Here is a 15787-nt window from a genome sequence, read left to right as displayed (position 1 = left end):
GAACCCAAAGACATTCAATTAAAACCATGAGACTGTGGGAGAAAAAGGGAGAAGCAGCAAATCCTCATATCTGAGAGCCTGATACTAGCTTCTGTTTGGAAATTCAACTGTAATCTGTTCATCCGGCTGCACTGGGTTGACAGGAGAAGACAGACGACAAAGGGGGAAGAACGGCTGAAAGATGGTGTGAGTGTGCTGATGTACCTGAGATGCTTCTCAAGTTTGTCCACCTGATCATGGAGTGAAGCGGTGATGTCCGTCTCTGGCCTGTAGGATGACAAACACACAACAAAAGCATCAGTTTCTTTGTGTTCATGTCATAAAAACGCAAACATTAAAACAAACATTAAGAGCATAAAGTAGAATTCTCATATGCATAAGTGTGTGTACAGTGAGCAAGTGCATGCCTGTATGTGTATTTATTGATTGTACAATACACAGTGTACTTATATGCATGGGTGTGTGTGTGTGTGTGTGTGTGTGTGTGTGTGGTGTACCACTGTGAGGTTGTACTGGTTCGGCACTAAAAATAAAACCCCATGATGCTTTGCCTTGAGGCAAAGGATTCTGGGTCAGACTGGCCTGTCCCCCACTAGAGTACTGACCCCGATGAAACAACCTTCTTTATGTGTGTATCAGTGTGTGTGAGTGTGCGCCAGTGAGTGTGTTTGTCTGTTTTTGTGAACGCAAAACCTTTTTTTTTCTTTAAAAAAGAAAACACACACACACACACACACACACACACACACACACACACACACACACACACACACACACACACACACAATCTTGACCTCTCAACCGATTTCTCTGCATCATTCTCTTCTTCTTCTCTGACTGTCTCTGCTGCTCCACCTCCTGCTCTTCCTCTCTTTTATACCCTTTTCTCCCCCTTTTTCTCTCTCTCCCTCTCTCACCCTCTAATCCCCTGTCCATTTCTGCATTTCCACACTCTCCCAGGGTGAACGCATGTTACATTCTTCTGAGTAGATTTAGACCTAATTAAGCTGTCTCACAAAAAAAAGAAATTCGCGAAATTGGGTTGAAACTACTCCGTTGTCGTTTCTCTCCTCGCTGGCAAATCTGTGATATTCTAGGCTGCGGTGGCAATTTTGGAGCTTAGTAAGTCAGAGAAATCACTCCTGGGAGAAATGTGAAGTTGAAGGCATTGCATATACTGTACAGCCTTGCAGCATTGCTAATCCAACCACTGCAGAAAGGAAGCCTGCCTGGAAAAGTGAAATGCTTAGTATGAAATGCAGTATGGTTCTGATTTAGAAAGAAACATGTATAAGGAACAGTCATGTATTTTTAATAACCTGTTTTGGGTTGGTAATAAGCTTCTAAACTTCAATATTCAGTGACAATTAAGAGAACACATCTTAATAGCACTGAATATGTCAGTCTTTGTGCTGGTTTTGGTTCAGACTAGAGAAATATAACAGGATCTATTTGATACTGACACATCTGAGTCGGAACAATGAAAAGATTTTACTGCATATCCACCTCTGCTATTATGTCTACTTTCTCTTCCACATTTTTCACCTAGAAGCTCTTTATCTTTTCCGAACACTGAAATGATATGAAGCAGAACAGGACTGATGTTGTACTTGTGCTCTCACTCAGATTTCTGAAGCCCTGCACCTAACAAGAGGCTCTTCCAGCGCCACCAAAGTCACTGTCTACAGTTTTAGTAGGAATCGTTTTTTTTGGTAGACAGTGGTTCTGATATAAACTGTTGACAACAAGCTCTGTAGATTATTCAGAGTTACGGGGATTTTTTTTTTTTCATAAAGACATGATGCTGCTGAACTTGGTTAATACAACTTTTCAATTCTGTGAGTGCCACAGACAAATTTCACTCACCTACATTGTATTGGGGTGACAGCAAAATTCTTTTAAAACAAACTTCCTAAACTAGAACAAATGAAAAACAAAACTATCTGCATAGCTAGGTACAAAAAAAGCAACAGCTGGCATCAATTACAGTTTATGCCTACAGCTAGCTAACTATCTTTGATAGTAACAGTAGTATAAAACATATTAATATTGCACATTTGTAGCAACCCTAAATACCTTCTCAAACGTTACAGATAGAAAGATTGGTAATGTTAAATTAATTAAAATAATTACAGTTGTGTGAGGTGAGTAATAACATTAACATCACTTAGCTAGCTACTCATCAGCAATTACACCATCAAACAGCTTGGAAAAGGTAATATGAGAGAAAACTAAAAAACTATCTGTTAATTTAGATAAAAGTAAAAAGATGAGGATAGGAGTGAAATAAATCTTTAAACATACAAGTCTACATTATACAAGAGCAACAAACTACTTTATAGCTCATTAGCTCTGAACCAGCATAGCAAGACTTAAAAAAAATGGCACTTTTATTTACTTGCATAGGACTTGTTCAGTTTAACACAATACACTTTAGCTTAGAGTGGCCCTGTTCCCAAGCAGCACCATAAAACCTTGTTTCAGTGTAGTTATCCCCTGCTGTGACTATGTCGCGGAAATACATATTATCACAGCACGGCGCACCACAGTGCAGGTAAAGCGAGATATGTGAGCCAGTTGAAAAGGTCAAAAGATGATTTCTTAAAAAGTTTGTTTGTTTCATTGCAGCCACAAAAAAAAACAAAAAAAAACAAGCACTCCTTCAAGCAGTTATTCAGTTTTCCAATTGAGGAGCACACAGGATGAATAATCCATCTAAGAATGCGTCATTTTAACTCATTTAAGCTACACTGACACCCTACAGGTCCATTTCATCAACAATTTCATCTTTTGTGCTCTTGCTTTTTTCCTCTTAGTGGTTTATTATAACTCGTTCTGCCTCAAATGCACTGCATACCCACACGGCCTCATGGGAGACTTAAAGAACAGGACCTCTTGCCATATGAAATAAAATGTGTTACAGAGGAGGTGGACGAGAGAGGGGCAGCAGCAGCAATAGTAGGAAGCAGAAAATACTATAGACTGAAGCTAGGTTAACTGATGGCTCCTTTGAGTCAGAGTTAAGCATGAAAGAGAAAGAGAAGAAAAAAGAAAAGAAAGGTAAAAATGGAGAGAGGCAGAAACAGAGGTGATAGTTACATTTATTGACAGGTCCTATAGGAGAGAGGTGGAAAAGGAAAGGAGGAAGGAAAGGAAAGAGTGGGGAGGGGTGGGACCAGTGTATTCTTGTGGATGAGACAAAGGTGGACTGCTTCATGGTTTACATAATTAGATGATATTTGGCCACTTGACTTTGTGCGTGTGCGTGTATGTGTGTGTGATCATGCGTGACTTCTAGTGTTTGTTTGTGTGTCTGACCCGTAGCCCCTCTGCGGCAGACACTCCAGGATGTCATAACAGAGGCTGAGCTGGTCATCTCTTTCACAGCTGTAGATGCACTCCAGAGCGACCACCATCAGCTCGTCTGGGTCCCCAATGATCTTCTGCTGGCACTGGAGAAGAGGAGACGAGAGGTCAGTTTGTGTGTATCAAGGCATGACTAACCTTGTAGAACACCAAGTTAATGTTTCATTTAGTCTATTTACTTCCCTTTGAGTGTTTGCATGTGTGTGTGTGCTGCATGTTTTCTAATAGCCAGCAGACCTGTCCTTGGCTGCGCCCTTATGCTGTCATAAATATAACATTTACAGCACAGGGCTACGACACTGGCCATGACATGGCACAAACAGCGGGAGACAGAGTGTGTGTGCTTTCATTTTGCAGACCCTCCTTTTATGGTTGCCCAAGTGTGACGGCCTCTACTCCTGTATATGTGTGTGTGTGTGTGTGTGTGTGTGTGTTCGGACACTTACGTCAGGTTTGGAGTGCTGGAAGATGATTAGGGGCAAGGTGAGGTCTTGCTGGGCCAGGTTGACCAGGTACTCTCTGAGAAGAGACTTAGCGGCACCCTCTTTCTGCCCCTCACAGCGGTGCAGGAACGGCACCATCCACTGGAAGGCATCTTTCACATAGCGCTCGGTGCTAGACTGGTGACAGAAAGACATTTTCTTAAAGCCGCAGCTCATACAGCGTACTAAAATTAACATAAACAGGTGCCAACACACCCATTGGTGACAGTAAAGCTTATGCTTCAGGGCAAAACTCTATTTCCTATCTTGTTTCAAAATACTGACCATTTCTGAGCAAAAATAATGGTTTTATCTTTTTCAACAGTCACTGCCTGCCTTGTATTGAGACATATTGGAAAAATACTAAATAAATAAAAGACCATTTTTTTCTGTAAATTACTTTTGAAAATGAAGTGTATAGAGCTGCAGATGTCCCCTTTGAACAAATCAATTATTGATTGAAAAATGTAATCAAATTGAAAACAATGCTAAACATGACAAACTAAATACTACAGTATAATAAATAAATAAACAATTAAAATAAAAATCCCCTAAATCACAGATTGTATCTTCCCCTTAGATCACCATTCTGACAGATTCACACCCTGTGGGAGCATTCTGTTGTTCATATATAGAGATTTATCTCTTTTGTTTTAATGTTTTTTAGAACATTGCTAAGTACTCCAACTTGCACTTACATGAAAACATGCCATGCAATTAAACTTGAACTATAATAGCTACAGTAAGCAACAGTATGTGGGTGGTGCTGCTAATTGTGCAGATGCATGTCAAGTTTGTGCTGGGCCTTGCACCTTCCTTGTGACAGCTCTGACTCAGGATATACAGATAAGAGAGCATCCAAAGGAAAAATGAGATTCAAAAAATATTCAGATGCTAAATGCTAACTTTCACACCCACACACTAACATTTTACTTTGCTGTACTGTGCCTCTGATAAAGAAAGACATCAGACTCAGGCAAAGAGGGAGATTTAATCTAGGCAAGTTTGGTAAACATTCACAAACACACACACACACACTCACGCAGCACCCAAAGGGAGTACCAGTCAAACAGCATGTGTTAGTGCAGTCAACAACATTAGCTGGCTGCGTGCCTGTATGGCAGATCCTACTGGCAGTGGTCCTCACAGGCTAAAGCTGGCAGTTATTAGAGACAATTTAGAGGACAGCTCATATTATGTACTCCAAAGGGACTTGTAACTGTACTACCTGCTACAGACTGGCTTTCATAGCTCTCTTGTTGCCTTTGGATGGAGAGTTTGTGTTGTCAAATGTCAGAGATTTCAGGAATGAAAAGAAACTGATTTTCTGATTGAAATTTTCTGTTTGCTTCGTTGCTTATTCAAGTTGCAATTGGCATATATTATATTGATTTAAGCAGCAATCAAGGATTAAAGGAGCTATTTGTAAGTTATGCTAATACGACACTGCCAACATTAGCTAGCTTCTTCTGTGTCTGGTAATTAAATAGCTGTTTATTCTGACATTGGCTGTGTAGCAATAGAAACACTTAGCTCCTCTAAAGTAACCACACTATGGTACTTGAAATGTAATTGTAGGCATATGGCAATCTTATTTTTACTGACACTGAACATCTCACTTATTGTGAACTAGATAAGAAATGTACATTTAACAGAAAGCAATATTTCATCAGCAGAGACTAAAAAACGTAGCTTGATGGATTTGGTCAACAATATGAAAATACTTTAATAAATATGTTTAAATAATAATGACAGTGACACATCGCCATGACATCATGTGTTGATGGTGTACAGAGGGAGGGTGTTATTTTATTTCAGTAACATGATGATCTCTTATATTTTTTAGCTAAGATAATGCTACATCAGCAAATGCCTAGTGAGAACAACAGCATGCAAACTATCTTTTGCCTTCCACTTCCTTAATTAATTTTATAATATAGAAATATGAATTTCAAACCAATTACTGTTCCAAAACATATAATGGCAAAAAGTTTTGAAATGTGAAAGGTGCAAATTATGTATCACTTACATTTTTCATAAGCAGGCAGAGCTTGTCAATGTCACTTAACTGCTGCAGATCTTTAAGTGTCAGACTCAGTTCACATGATGTCTCATACACAAGTGTTTCCATGGTGACCAAGTCATCACACAAGAGCTCCAGCCCTGGGATCTCCCGCTCCTTCCCCAGACGCACCAGTGACAGGGCGCAGTCCACCTGATGGACAGAGAGAAATGCCAATGAGAGAGAGAGAAAAAAGCAAAGCCAAAACCATTTTTATTATAAGGTAGTTTCTTATATTATATTAACATCTTTTAATGGACTTACTCTTTAGTACTGAATGAACTATGCTGATTGGTTTCAGGCAACTAGCATTATACAGTGACACTAACAGTCTACAACCACATTAGCAGCTCTGTGTGATTGTAATTTTTATAGTGAAAATACTGTCAGACAGATAAACCCAAGTACTGGTAAAATTGAAATTGTGACCTGATTACGGCACTAGATGAAAAGTCAGGGGAACACAAAAGTTCACAAAGCCCATGATTGTGCACACGCAAATGCATGGAAATGACTCCAATTATTGTGAAGACCTTTCATGTTGAACCACAAATGTCAACCTTAAGGTTGAGGAAAAGTCCAATCACTAAAGTCATGAATGCTATGCCATGAATGTGTGTACAAAATTTCACACCAATCAACTGAGTGACATTGTTGTCTCAACGTAAACGCTGCTTGCATGGCTAAAAAGTAACCCTCCAAAAAACTGCTTGTGTCTTAAAGTTGATGCTGTACATTGTGGTGCTGTATGGGTATACACTGTATATGAACTGCCTTGTATCGCTCCACCTTCACTCCATTTAACCAAGTCAAAGATACTTGGATAGCAGGCAGAAAAAGAGACACGATAAGCCACATAATTGAAAAACTATTGCTGAGATCACTGGGACATGAACAAAATAACAATATCCCAACCAATCCAAAACTAGGTAATACCTGTCAGTCATTACTAATATCCAATCATTAGTTTGCACAATAAAAGAAGGAAGATTTGGGCTTCCCGCTACTCTGATAGATGAAATTCCATCCAGAAGAGCAACCAATCAATATCCGACCACCTCTATGCTGGCAGCATGCCCAGCCAATCGATGCTCAGCCACCTGTGGATGCCAGCCAATCAATAGCAGATGCCACTAGGCCCTGTAGCGATGATTGCTTTCTCTCCACCTTTTAGAGAAGGAGAGCCCATTGACACAGCAGTTAGCGCCGCATCTTGCTTGTACACAAGCATATGCACACACACACACAGAGGTTCTGCAACCTTGTCATCTTCAGCTTATCTCAACGCATTTCTCGCTGAATGAATAACTGAATCCCTTAATTTGTGAAATGTACGCACACATACACATGGACAAGGGAAAACCCAAATCACCTTGAGTCAGAGCCTGAGCAATTAGATACAACAAGAGAGAAGTCTATTGATCTAACTGTGAGTAAAGATCCTCCCCGTTCCCTCCATCCCTCCCTCCTCCTCTCTTTCCCCGCTCTCAAGAGATAGACTCCCCAGCTAACCGCAGACAATTCAGACATTAAAATCTCACACTTTTTAATTACGACCTCATCTCCATGCCCTCCCCTCATCATTCTCTGCTCTATAACACAACTTGTGTCCTCTGCCTCCCTCTCACTACCACAGCAGATTTCGCCAAGTCCTCGGTTTAATTCTCCAGCTCAATTTGATCCTTCTTTGTCTCTCCTGCCGGTCCTATCTCAGTCCTTTCTTTCAAACATAATTTTTAAATTTTCTCTTCAACTCAGTGTTTTTGATCCTCTTCTTTCTTCCCACCTCTTAACAAAACTGTGCAACAGATCATCGTTGGCCTTCGTTTGAACTCCCAGTCTGGCCCTTCCCCTTCTCTGTAAGCCTGTTGCCCCTCTGTCTGCTTTTCCAAAGCCACCCTCTCATTTTGTAGCATTTTGTTGCCAACAGTGTGTCAGATAACACTTGTTTTTAATATCCTTTATTTCTATCTTTTCCCCCCCCCCCCCCCTCATAACTGGTGATTTTCTTTCTCACAGACAGCTCTTTTCATGAGATTGCTTTCTGTTTTTCCCTCAACATCTGTTAGTGCTGTCATCCCCTCTTTCTGTTTGTAATACACCCTAAGCTAACTAGGGATGTTGCATTGGCCCAGCACTTATCTTTTTTTATTTCCTTCTTTCTCCTTTTGGTCGCACTTCTATTCTCTGCTTTTTCAAAACCCGTCGTGCTCTCTTTCTCTCTCTCTCTCTCTCTCTCTCACAGTCATCTTGTCAATCTTCCCATTCAGCGCCTCGCTTCCTACCGCTCTGTGACTGGTTTAGAACACATCATGCATCCTCTTATGTGGCTCCTTTTAATCAAACCCCATTTTCCTCCATTAAAACGCTCTCCCAAGCATAAACATGGCCAGATGAGGGATGGGAGGAGGGTGCAAACGAGAGAGAACAAATGAGATGAAAAAGTAAAGAGGGCAGGAAGGAGGGGAGAGAAAAAAAGCTCAGCAAATGGCAACAGAGCTGTTCCAATATCTCTCTCTGTCGCATCTGTGTGTGAGAGACAGTGAGAAAAAGAAGTGTGTGAAAAAGCAAGAGACATAAGAGTTAGAGACGGTCCCAAGAGGCTCCTGGCGTAACGCGTCAGAGAGCAAAAGGAGATGAGGTCTAATTAAAAAGGAACAAGGGAGAGAATGAAAGAGAGAGCTGGTGTGATTCCTAGAGATTAACAAAGACTTCCTTTTTACACACACACTCGGTCGCTCAGTGTCTCCCTCTTTCTCTTGGGTGGATGATGAAAGGCACGATTCCCCAGTTGTCTTCAAAAATGAGCAATGGACCCCCAAATCTCTTCTCCTCCATCCTCCTTACACCCAGTGAAAGGGATGAAATGGAGAAATGAAGGGGAAAGATATGACTGCACCCCAGTTAGTCCTTTCACAAAGACAAAGAGAGCACTGTGACAACCTTGATCCATCACTGTGAAGGAGGTAAAGAGGGGACAGAGCCGCGGTGTGGATAGCGTGGGTGGAGAGAGTGGGCAGCTCCAGTGGTTACATCCCATTACTCCACTAAACAAGTCCTATCAAGTCATATTTTTCAGTTACAGCAACAGAACGCAGATGACAGAAGCTTTGGTTACTCTTCATTAGAAGTCCATATGGCAAATATGATAATGACTGTCACAGATAGGATCAAAGTGACCTTGACTGATGGAGGTTGGCAACATCTCTTCTGCAGTCTGAATCCCAGCCTGTCACATTTTTCTGCTCCAATCAAAGAGGAGACAACGAAGAAAAGAAGTGTGCAACGGCAATTATCTTCCCAATTGCCAGATGTCCATTACTTCCTCTGCTGCTGTCCTGCTGTAAGTTTCAATTAAGTACACGGATCCTAAAAAGGAACCTCAGCAGGGTGTAAAACGTTTCACCTGAAAACAGAAATTTCTTCCAGTTGGAGCGGATTTTTATCATTAACAAGGGACAAATAAACTAACTGCAAGGTTAAAGTGAGGGCAACAAAAAATCCCATAATTCTGTGCAGGTGTTAGATGTTGTTGAAAAACGCTTCCTCGTCACCATGGCAGCCAGCTGTCTGAAGAGCTTTTCTCAGTTTCAAGCCACAATTAGAAGATTAAAAGATAAAGCTGGTGATACACTTGAAAGGAACTAGTTTGTATGATGTGTTGTCAAGCTATGTTAGAGGGCTCTGTCCCTAGCAGCCTCGCTCAAGGATAGGGTAAAATGAAAATGTGCTGTCATAAAAGGGCGAGATGCATTAACAGCTTAAATATGGGGATAACACCACACACTTTCAGACAGTCTCCTCTGGAAGACATTCATGGTGTAGCACTCAATTGTTCATGCAAAAAAAAAGTGACAGAGATATTTGTGTAAAGAATGAAAAAGAGCACACCAGGCCAGTCACAGCGTGAAGTGGGCGTGAATGACTGTTGTTTGATTGTGGGAAATGGTCAGAGGTTTGAGAGGTGTAGTACGAAGAGGTTCAACCATCCAAAAAGCACTTCAGAGTGTTCATACCTGTCTGGAGCCGGAGTCGATATCCTGGGCTCTGCTCTGGTACCAGTCGGTCAGCAGCTCAATGGAGGGTGTGTCCGTACGGAACTTCAGCAGCTCTGGCACCTCCTCATACAGGAAGCTGTCATCATCAAACAAGTTCTGCTCCAGCACCGCTCTGAGGGAGACATGGGGGAAAGAGTGTTTTGATTGCATGTGTATTTTATTCATCTACACATGTTTTAGGGAAGAGAAAAATCAAAAAACAAATCCTATGAAAAGAACAAAATCAACAATGAATTGCTTCTTTCTTTTCTCATCTGTGTCTGACATAGCTAATTCCTCTACACCATAAAGGCCTATTGTTGCCCAGAAACTTAAATTAAAAACTCATCACTGAGTCACACTGTTGTATTGCGTGACATGTTCCTTCATTACAAAGAACACAGGCACTGTAATTTGTTTTGAGTCAATGCCACATACACTGTCCTGCTGATGGAAATACTCACAAGAGCGCCAAATCCGCGGCTGAAAATAGTTCCCAACAGATGCACTAATTATTCTAGTTGGAGTAAAGTTTGTTAAAAACTACAGTACCCATCTGTTTTGGGAGAAAAAAGAAAATAATACATTCATGACCCATTTTTAAATACTCCTATCTTCAGTAGGAACAAATGGACTCAAGGTTACAGAAAGGGGCAGAAAGTATTAACAGTTAGACAAACACATTGTTGGTCTTTTCATAGGATTTGCTGAGAACAACAAAAATAGAGAGTATCACCAGACTTATCCTTCCAGGGGGAGTAGATAGGGTTAGAGCAAACAGGGAGAAGAGAGAAAAAGGAAAACCGAAAAAGAAGGAAGAAAAATAGGAGAAAAAAAAAAAAAAAAGGATAAAGCACAGAAGCGGAGGATGAACAAAAAGGAAGTGTGGGTGACAAAACATGTCATAAACACTGTCTTAAACATTGCTGGCATCACCGTAACTCCACGCAGTATCAAAATTTCACCCTGTAATTCCTGGCCAAGTATACCACAACTGCCAACTGATATTATGACTGTACACCAAAGAGCAATAAAAAAAAGAAGAGCTCGCTAAATAAAATTGTAAATGAAACTGGCCTCCCTACAGAAGCAGGCAAATGGCATAATTTGGCAGTGCAGCAAGATCTGGTATTAGTTTGTTATGGTTCTGTTTAACATTTGGATAATAGGATGTCATGTTTTGTTTCACATAATGATGCCAGCAGAAGCATCTGTCCTGTATGGAGCATGAATTTTAACAATCCTACACTGCAAGAGGATTTATTATCATGGGAACAGAGAGAGTTTTTCAGGATGTATCTTAGTATTGTCCAAGCTTGGTTTCTTATAATGCTTTGTGTGCCATGCCATAATGCAGTGTGTTTATGTCAAGGGTGATGTTAACTGTTTACCTGCACTCCTCCGCCTCGCACCAGTCCATATCTCTGTGTCTCTGCTCATCCCACGGAATCAACACCAACTCATCTCTGTCATCCAGACTGGGAAAACAAAAGAGAAAGAGACGGAGAATAAGGGGAAAAAGACAAAGAGGCAAAGACAGAGAAAGATATAGAGAGAGAACAGGAGAGTGATACAAAATAGGAAGAAGGAGGGTCAGTTTTAGGGGAAAGTGCAAATATGACAAAACAAAAACACACAGATATCAGAGCAAAGACCAGGAGTCAAAAAATAAACGGCACCACACCACACCTACCCACCCACCTATAATGGAACCTGCTAAATCAGGAAAGACATTTACTGTCGCAGACTAAACATGGTCATAAACTACAGGGAAATTCTGGTGAGAGGTAGAAACATATGGGAAATGGAAACAGCAGAGCATAATGAGGAACGAAACAAGCAGTGGGGAGAAAAAAACAAAAGCACAACAATAAACAAGTCAAAGAACTTTCAAAGAGAGTCTGTGTCGTTCTTCGGTTGTAAATAGCGAGGACTTTTATTTTCTAAACGCCAGGTTGGTACTAAGCTTTACTTCTTCCTGGTCTCCTTGAGTGTGACAGGTCTGAGGAAGATAAATAGGGAACACACAAGGAAAGAAACCAAAGTGAAGAATGACTCTGTAACCTCGCGTGTCAGTGCCGACAAGACTCAGACACTCAGAGACAGAGACAGACACACACAGAGAACACAGACACACAGACACACAGAACACAGACACACACAGACAGACAGACAGACACACACATACACACAGACAGACACACAGACACACACAGACAGACAGACAGACAGACAGACAGACACACAGAACACAGACACACACATACACACAGACAGACACACACATACACACAGACAGACACACAGACACACACACACACACACACACACACACAGACAGACAGACAGACAGACAGACAGACAGACAGACAGACAGACAGACAGACAGACAGACAGACAGACAGACAGACAGACAGACAGACAGACAGACACACACATACACACAGACAGACAGACAGACAGACACACAGAACACAGACACACACATACACACAGACAGACCCACACATACACACAGACAGACACACAGACAGACACACACACATGAATACATGAATACATGAATACATGTACACATACTGAGACACTGGGGTGAACAGAAATGGTTTTATCTCTTATTCTAGGATTAATGCATTTATTCTTGTTATCTATTTGTCTGTGGACAGAAAAATATGTACTGCGGTTGTAAAACTCAAGGAGATAGAGCGGGCTACAAATCATCTATAGCTTTGGTGCAGTTAAAGGCCGAGTGCACACGCGCTGCAGCAGTTTTTTAACACAGCCATAAATTCTATCCAATCACAAAATACATAAGAAGTGTCCAAGTAGCTGATGTGATTTATGTCAGGACACAAAAGTAGGGGGATTTTTACCAACACGCCAGCACAAGTTCATCCATTAAGATTGGAATTTTAACACTGGGATGACGGAGATCAAGAAGTCTTCGCCGCTACCTCTAAAATGCCCACATAAAAGTGAACCTCTTTCATTCTCTTTTTTTCTGTCATTGCATAACTCCTTGGTCCTCTTTCCTCATTAAAGACAGCCAGGTTAGAGGATGGAGAGTAAATATTGGTGTGAGCACTCGGATATCGATGGGAGGAATGAATTATTCCACGCCCGCTCCCCTAATCTACTTCACGTCAGCCTGAGAGAGGCAGGGAAGCGGGGCGGCAAGAAAATGGAGATGCAAAGCAAACATGGACTTGGCATTTGAGCTTATTTTTATTTCCACTCGGCCGAGCCTTTCAAGCTACAGGCGAAGTTTTCAACAAAACATAACTATTATGCATTCTTCCACGCATCTAGAGGTCCCCTCGTAGACCTGATCAATATTACAGGAGAATATTTTCCCCCTTCCAGCAAAGCAAGACTTTAGTATATAGCAAGTGAGCTCCAAACAGATGGCTTGAGCTGGCTCCGTCTGCTGCAGTGTAGGAGCAAGTGCTGTTGGAGCAGCAGTTGGTGCTCACAGGCTGGGGAAAATAGGAAACTGCCCCACAGCGGCAGAGCCATGATGGATGCTCACTGCAGAGCCACAGCCGCCTGACCTCCCTACAAACTTAGACATGGCTAATAAAAGGGAGCAGTAGTGGAATGTGTGTATGTGTGTGTGTGTGTGTGTGTGTGTGTGTGTGTGTGTGTGCTATATGGTATATGTTCTTTAGCTCATGACTCCAGGGGACTTTGACCTTGTTTACATGTGTTTATTTGTAGGAATGTAGATGTGGTATATGAATACATTAAACAGTCGTGTATATATAGGAACGGTGGCAGAAGGGGAAAAAGGCGAGAGGAAATGAGGAGTCTGTCACCTCTATTAGTGAAACATAAGGGGTGAGAAATGATTTCTTCCCTGCCAAAACACTCCTCTGTCATACCCACTCCCAAACTCCCTCCCCTTCAGAGTTCTGACATACCCAAAACAGAAATGCACTGTAAGGCAAAAGCTAGAACAAAAACCACAGTTGTAATAGTTGTAGCTAGTATTGTATCACTTTAATATGTTTAAGTTTTACATGTAAATGTAGAACGCAGCAATTAAGTGTCTTCCGTTTCATTTCATTGCTGTGTGCGTAAGTGTCAGAGTAAACCCAAGCTGAGAATATGCTTGTATGTGTGTGTGTGCTTTTCAAGGACGGGGAAGAAAAAAAAAAAAAAGTGCTGCTGTGTGAAGGTGAGAACAAAGAAGAAGAAGTGAGAAAGACCTTTGAGCGCACACTCCAAAAGAGATGTGATTCTAGTGGTGGCTGATTTTAATTTGCGATGTAGAGGAAAACGCGACTTGTGCATTTCAGAGAGGTGTAAACGTTGAGTTTCAGACATGAGAGGGGGCGCGTGTCCCTGTGGTAATGCATGTGTTTTTACACTGCCGTGTCTATGTGTGCAATGTGAATTGTTGTACAAAGAGAAGTTTTACAGTTGGGCTTCATGTGTCATTTTTCATTAAAGTACTTTGTACATGTAAAATTAGGAATTCAAAAAGTATAAATCCTCACCCTCCTGTCAGTGTAAAGTTACATAATGTGAATTCAATTTTTTTGACATGTTCCATAACTGAAGTGGATATCATGGAATATCTCGTTGAAACTGCTCCCTCTGTAACAGAATATAGCTGCTCAATTCTTATCAAAACGCATTTTCAAATGATAAAACAAAACATTTCAGTCTCTTGTTTCTATGTAGCACTGTAACTACAATCTCCTTTTTTATGATGATGTGCGGATTTGTGAGAGTCTCACCAGGCCTCAGGCAGCAGGATGGTGTACTCGTGTGGAGAGGTGGTTTCTGGGAAATTGTAAAGGATAGCTAGCCGGTGCTGGAGGAGATCTGCTCCATGGTACGTGAAGAGAATGTCCAGAGCCTGCACGTTACTCTCCTGTTGACAAACAAATGTGTGATCCAAAGACCAAAAACTTTTACTAAACAGATTTTATATTGTAAAAAAAAAAAAAAAAATGTATGTGATGACATTACTAAAAGAAATAGCAGAAAGTTAATGACAGTCTAGATGTAATTATTTGACACAAATCAGTAACTTTTAATCCAATATACTGGAAAAAAATAGATTTTGTGGGACATACAGAGAAATACGCTCAGTTATCAGTTTGCTATTATTTTTTTCCACCACATTTATATGAATGAAGGTAGGCTAAATTACATATATCTCTGTATAACATACTACAGTTCATCAGCACCACAAACTACAGCCTTCAAAATTATCATAAAGTTAAGGGAGAAGGGAGAATTTAATGCAGGACTGTTGTATTAGGCCAAATAGTTTTGCCCAGGTGTCCCTAATAATGTGTACATCACATCAGTGCCACATGGAGTTGCAGTCAGCTAAAACAAACAGATTAAGTGAGATAGTAATCGAGAGATTTTGGAGGAAGTGAGAGTCTGATGTTACCCTGGCATAGTTTCTTGCTGACAAAACAATATTTTGACTGCGGAACTTCTTGAAGAACTCGGCATCGTATTTCTGCTCCGCTGCATGAGGCCCGCCAAGTATCTCCTGGAGAGTGTGAGCAACAGAGAGAGAGAGAGAGAGAGAGAGAGAGAGAGAGAGGAAAGGGAGGGGAGGGGGACCAGAAGGATAGAGAGAGACGGAGCACAACCGTGGTTCATAAAAAGAAATTTGTGACGCAGAGGGTTATCTTTCCAGAGAAAAATGGTGATGAGCAGATAGAAAGTCAAACTCAGAGACTGCAAATGAGTGCACTAAGGCAAAATCAACAGAGATTCTATTTAACTTTCTAGCATATAACTGCCTTGTCCTTTTAGTTGGAACCATATGAGGAAGGTATTGGAAGTGTGTGTGTGTGTGTGTGTGTGTGTGT

The 15787-nt window shown here is 41.1% G+C and overlaps 1 protein-coding gene across 2 annotated transcripts in view; it reads right to left on the bottom strand.

Annotated features, from left to right (window-relative positions):
- nbas (neuroblastoma amplified sequence) overlaps nucleotides 1-15787 on the bottom strand; it is a 151136-nt gene that overhangs the window by 95663 nt on the left and 39686 nt on the right. For both annotated transcript variants that reach the window (XM_022770374.1, XM_022770375.1), the window contains exons 20-27: nucleotides 15358-15462; nucleotides 14690-14826; nucleotides 11339-11425; nucleotides 9927-10080; nucleotides 5878-6063; nucleotides 3813-3986; nucleotides 3319-3452; nucleotides 205-267 (exon numbers count right to left, since the gene is read on the bottom strand). In XM_022770374.1, coding sequence (XP_022626095.1) covers nucleotides 205-267; nucleotides 3319-3452; nucleotides 3813-3986; nucleotides 5878-6063; nucleotides 9927-10080; nucleotides 11339-11425; nucleotides 14690-14826; nucleotides 15358-15462 — 1040 coding nt within the window. The remainder of the gene's footprint in view (nucleotides 1-204; nucleotides 268-3318; nucleotides 3453-3812; nucleotides 3987-5877; nucleotides 6064-9926; nucleotides 10081-11338; nucleotides 11426-14689; nucleotides 14827-15357; nucleotides 15463-15787) is intronic.

Source organism: Seriola dumerili, unplaced genomic scaffold (assembly GCF_002260705.1).
Source record: "Seriola dumerili isolate Sdu_G_001 unplaced genomic scaffold, Sdu_1.0 BDQW01000025.1, whole genome shotgun sequence".
Lineage (NCBI taxonomy): Eukaryota > Metazoa > Chordata > Actinopteri > Carangiformes > Carangidae > Seriola > Seriola dumerili.
The sequence above is the reverse complement of the archived record's forward strand: the minus strand, read 5'-3'. Positions and strand labels throughout refer to the sequence as shown.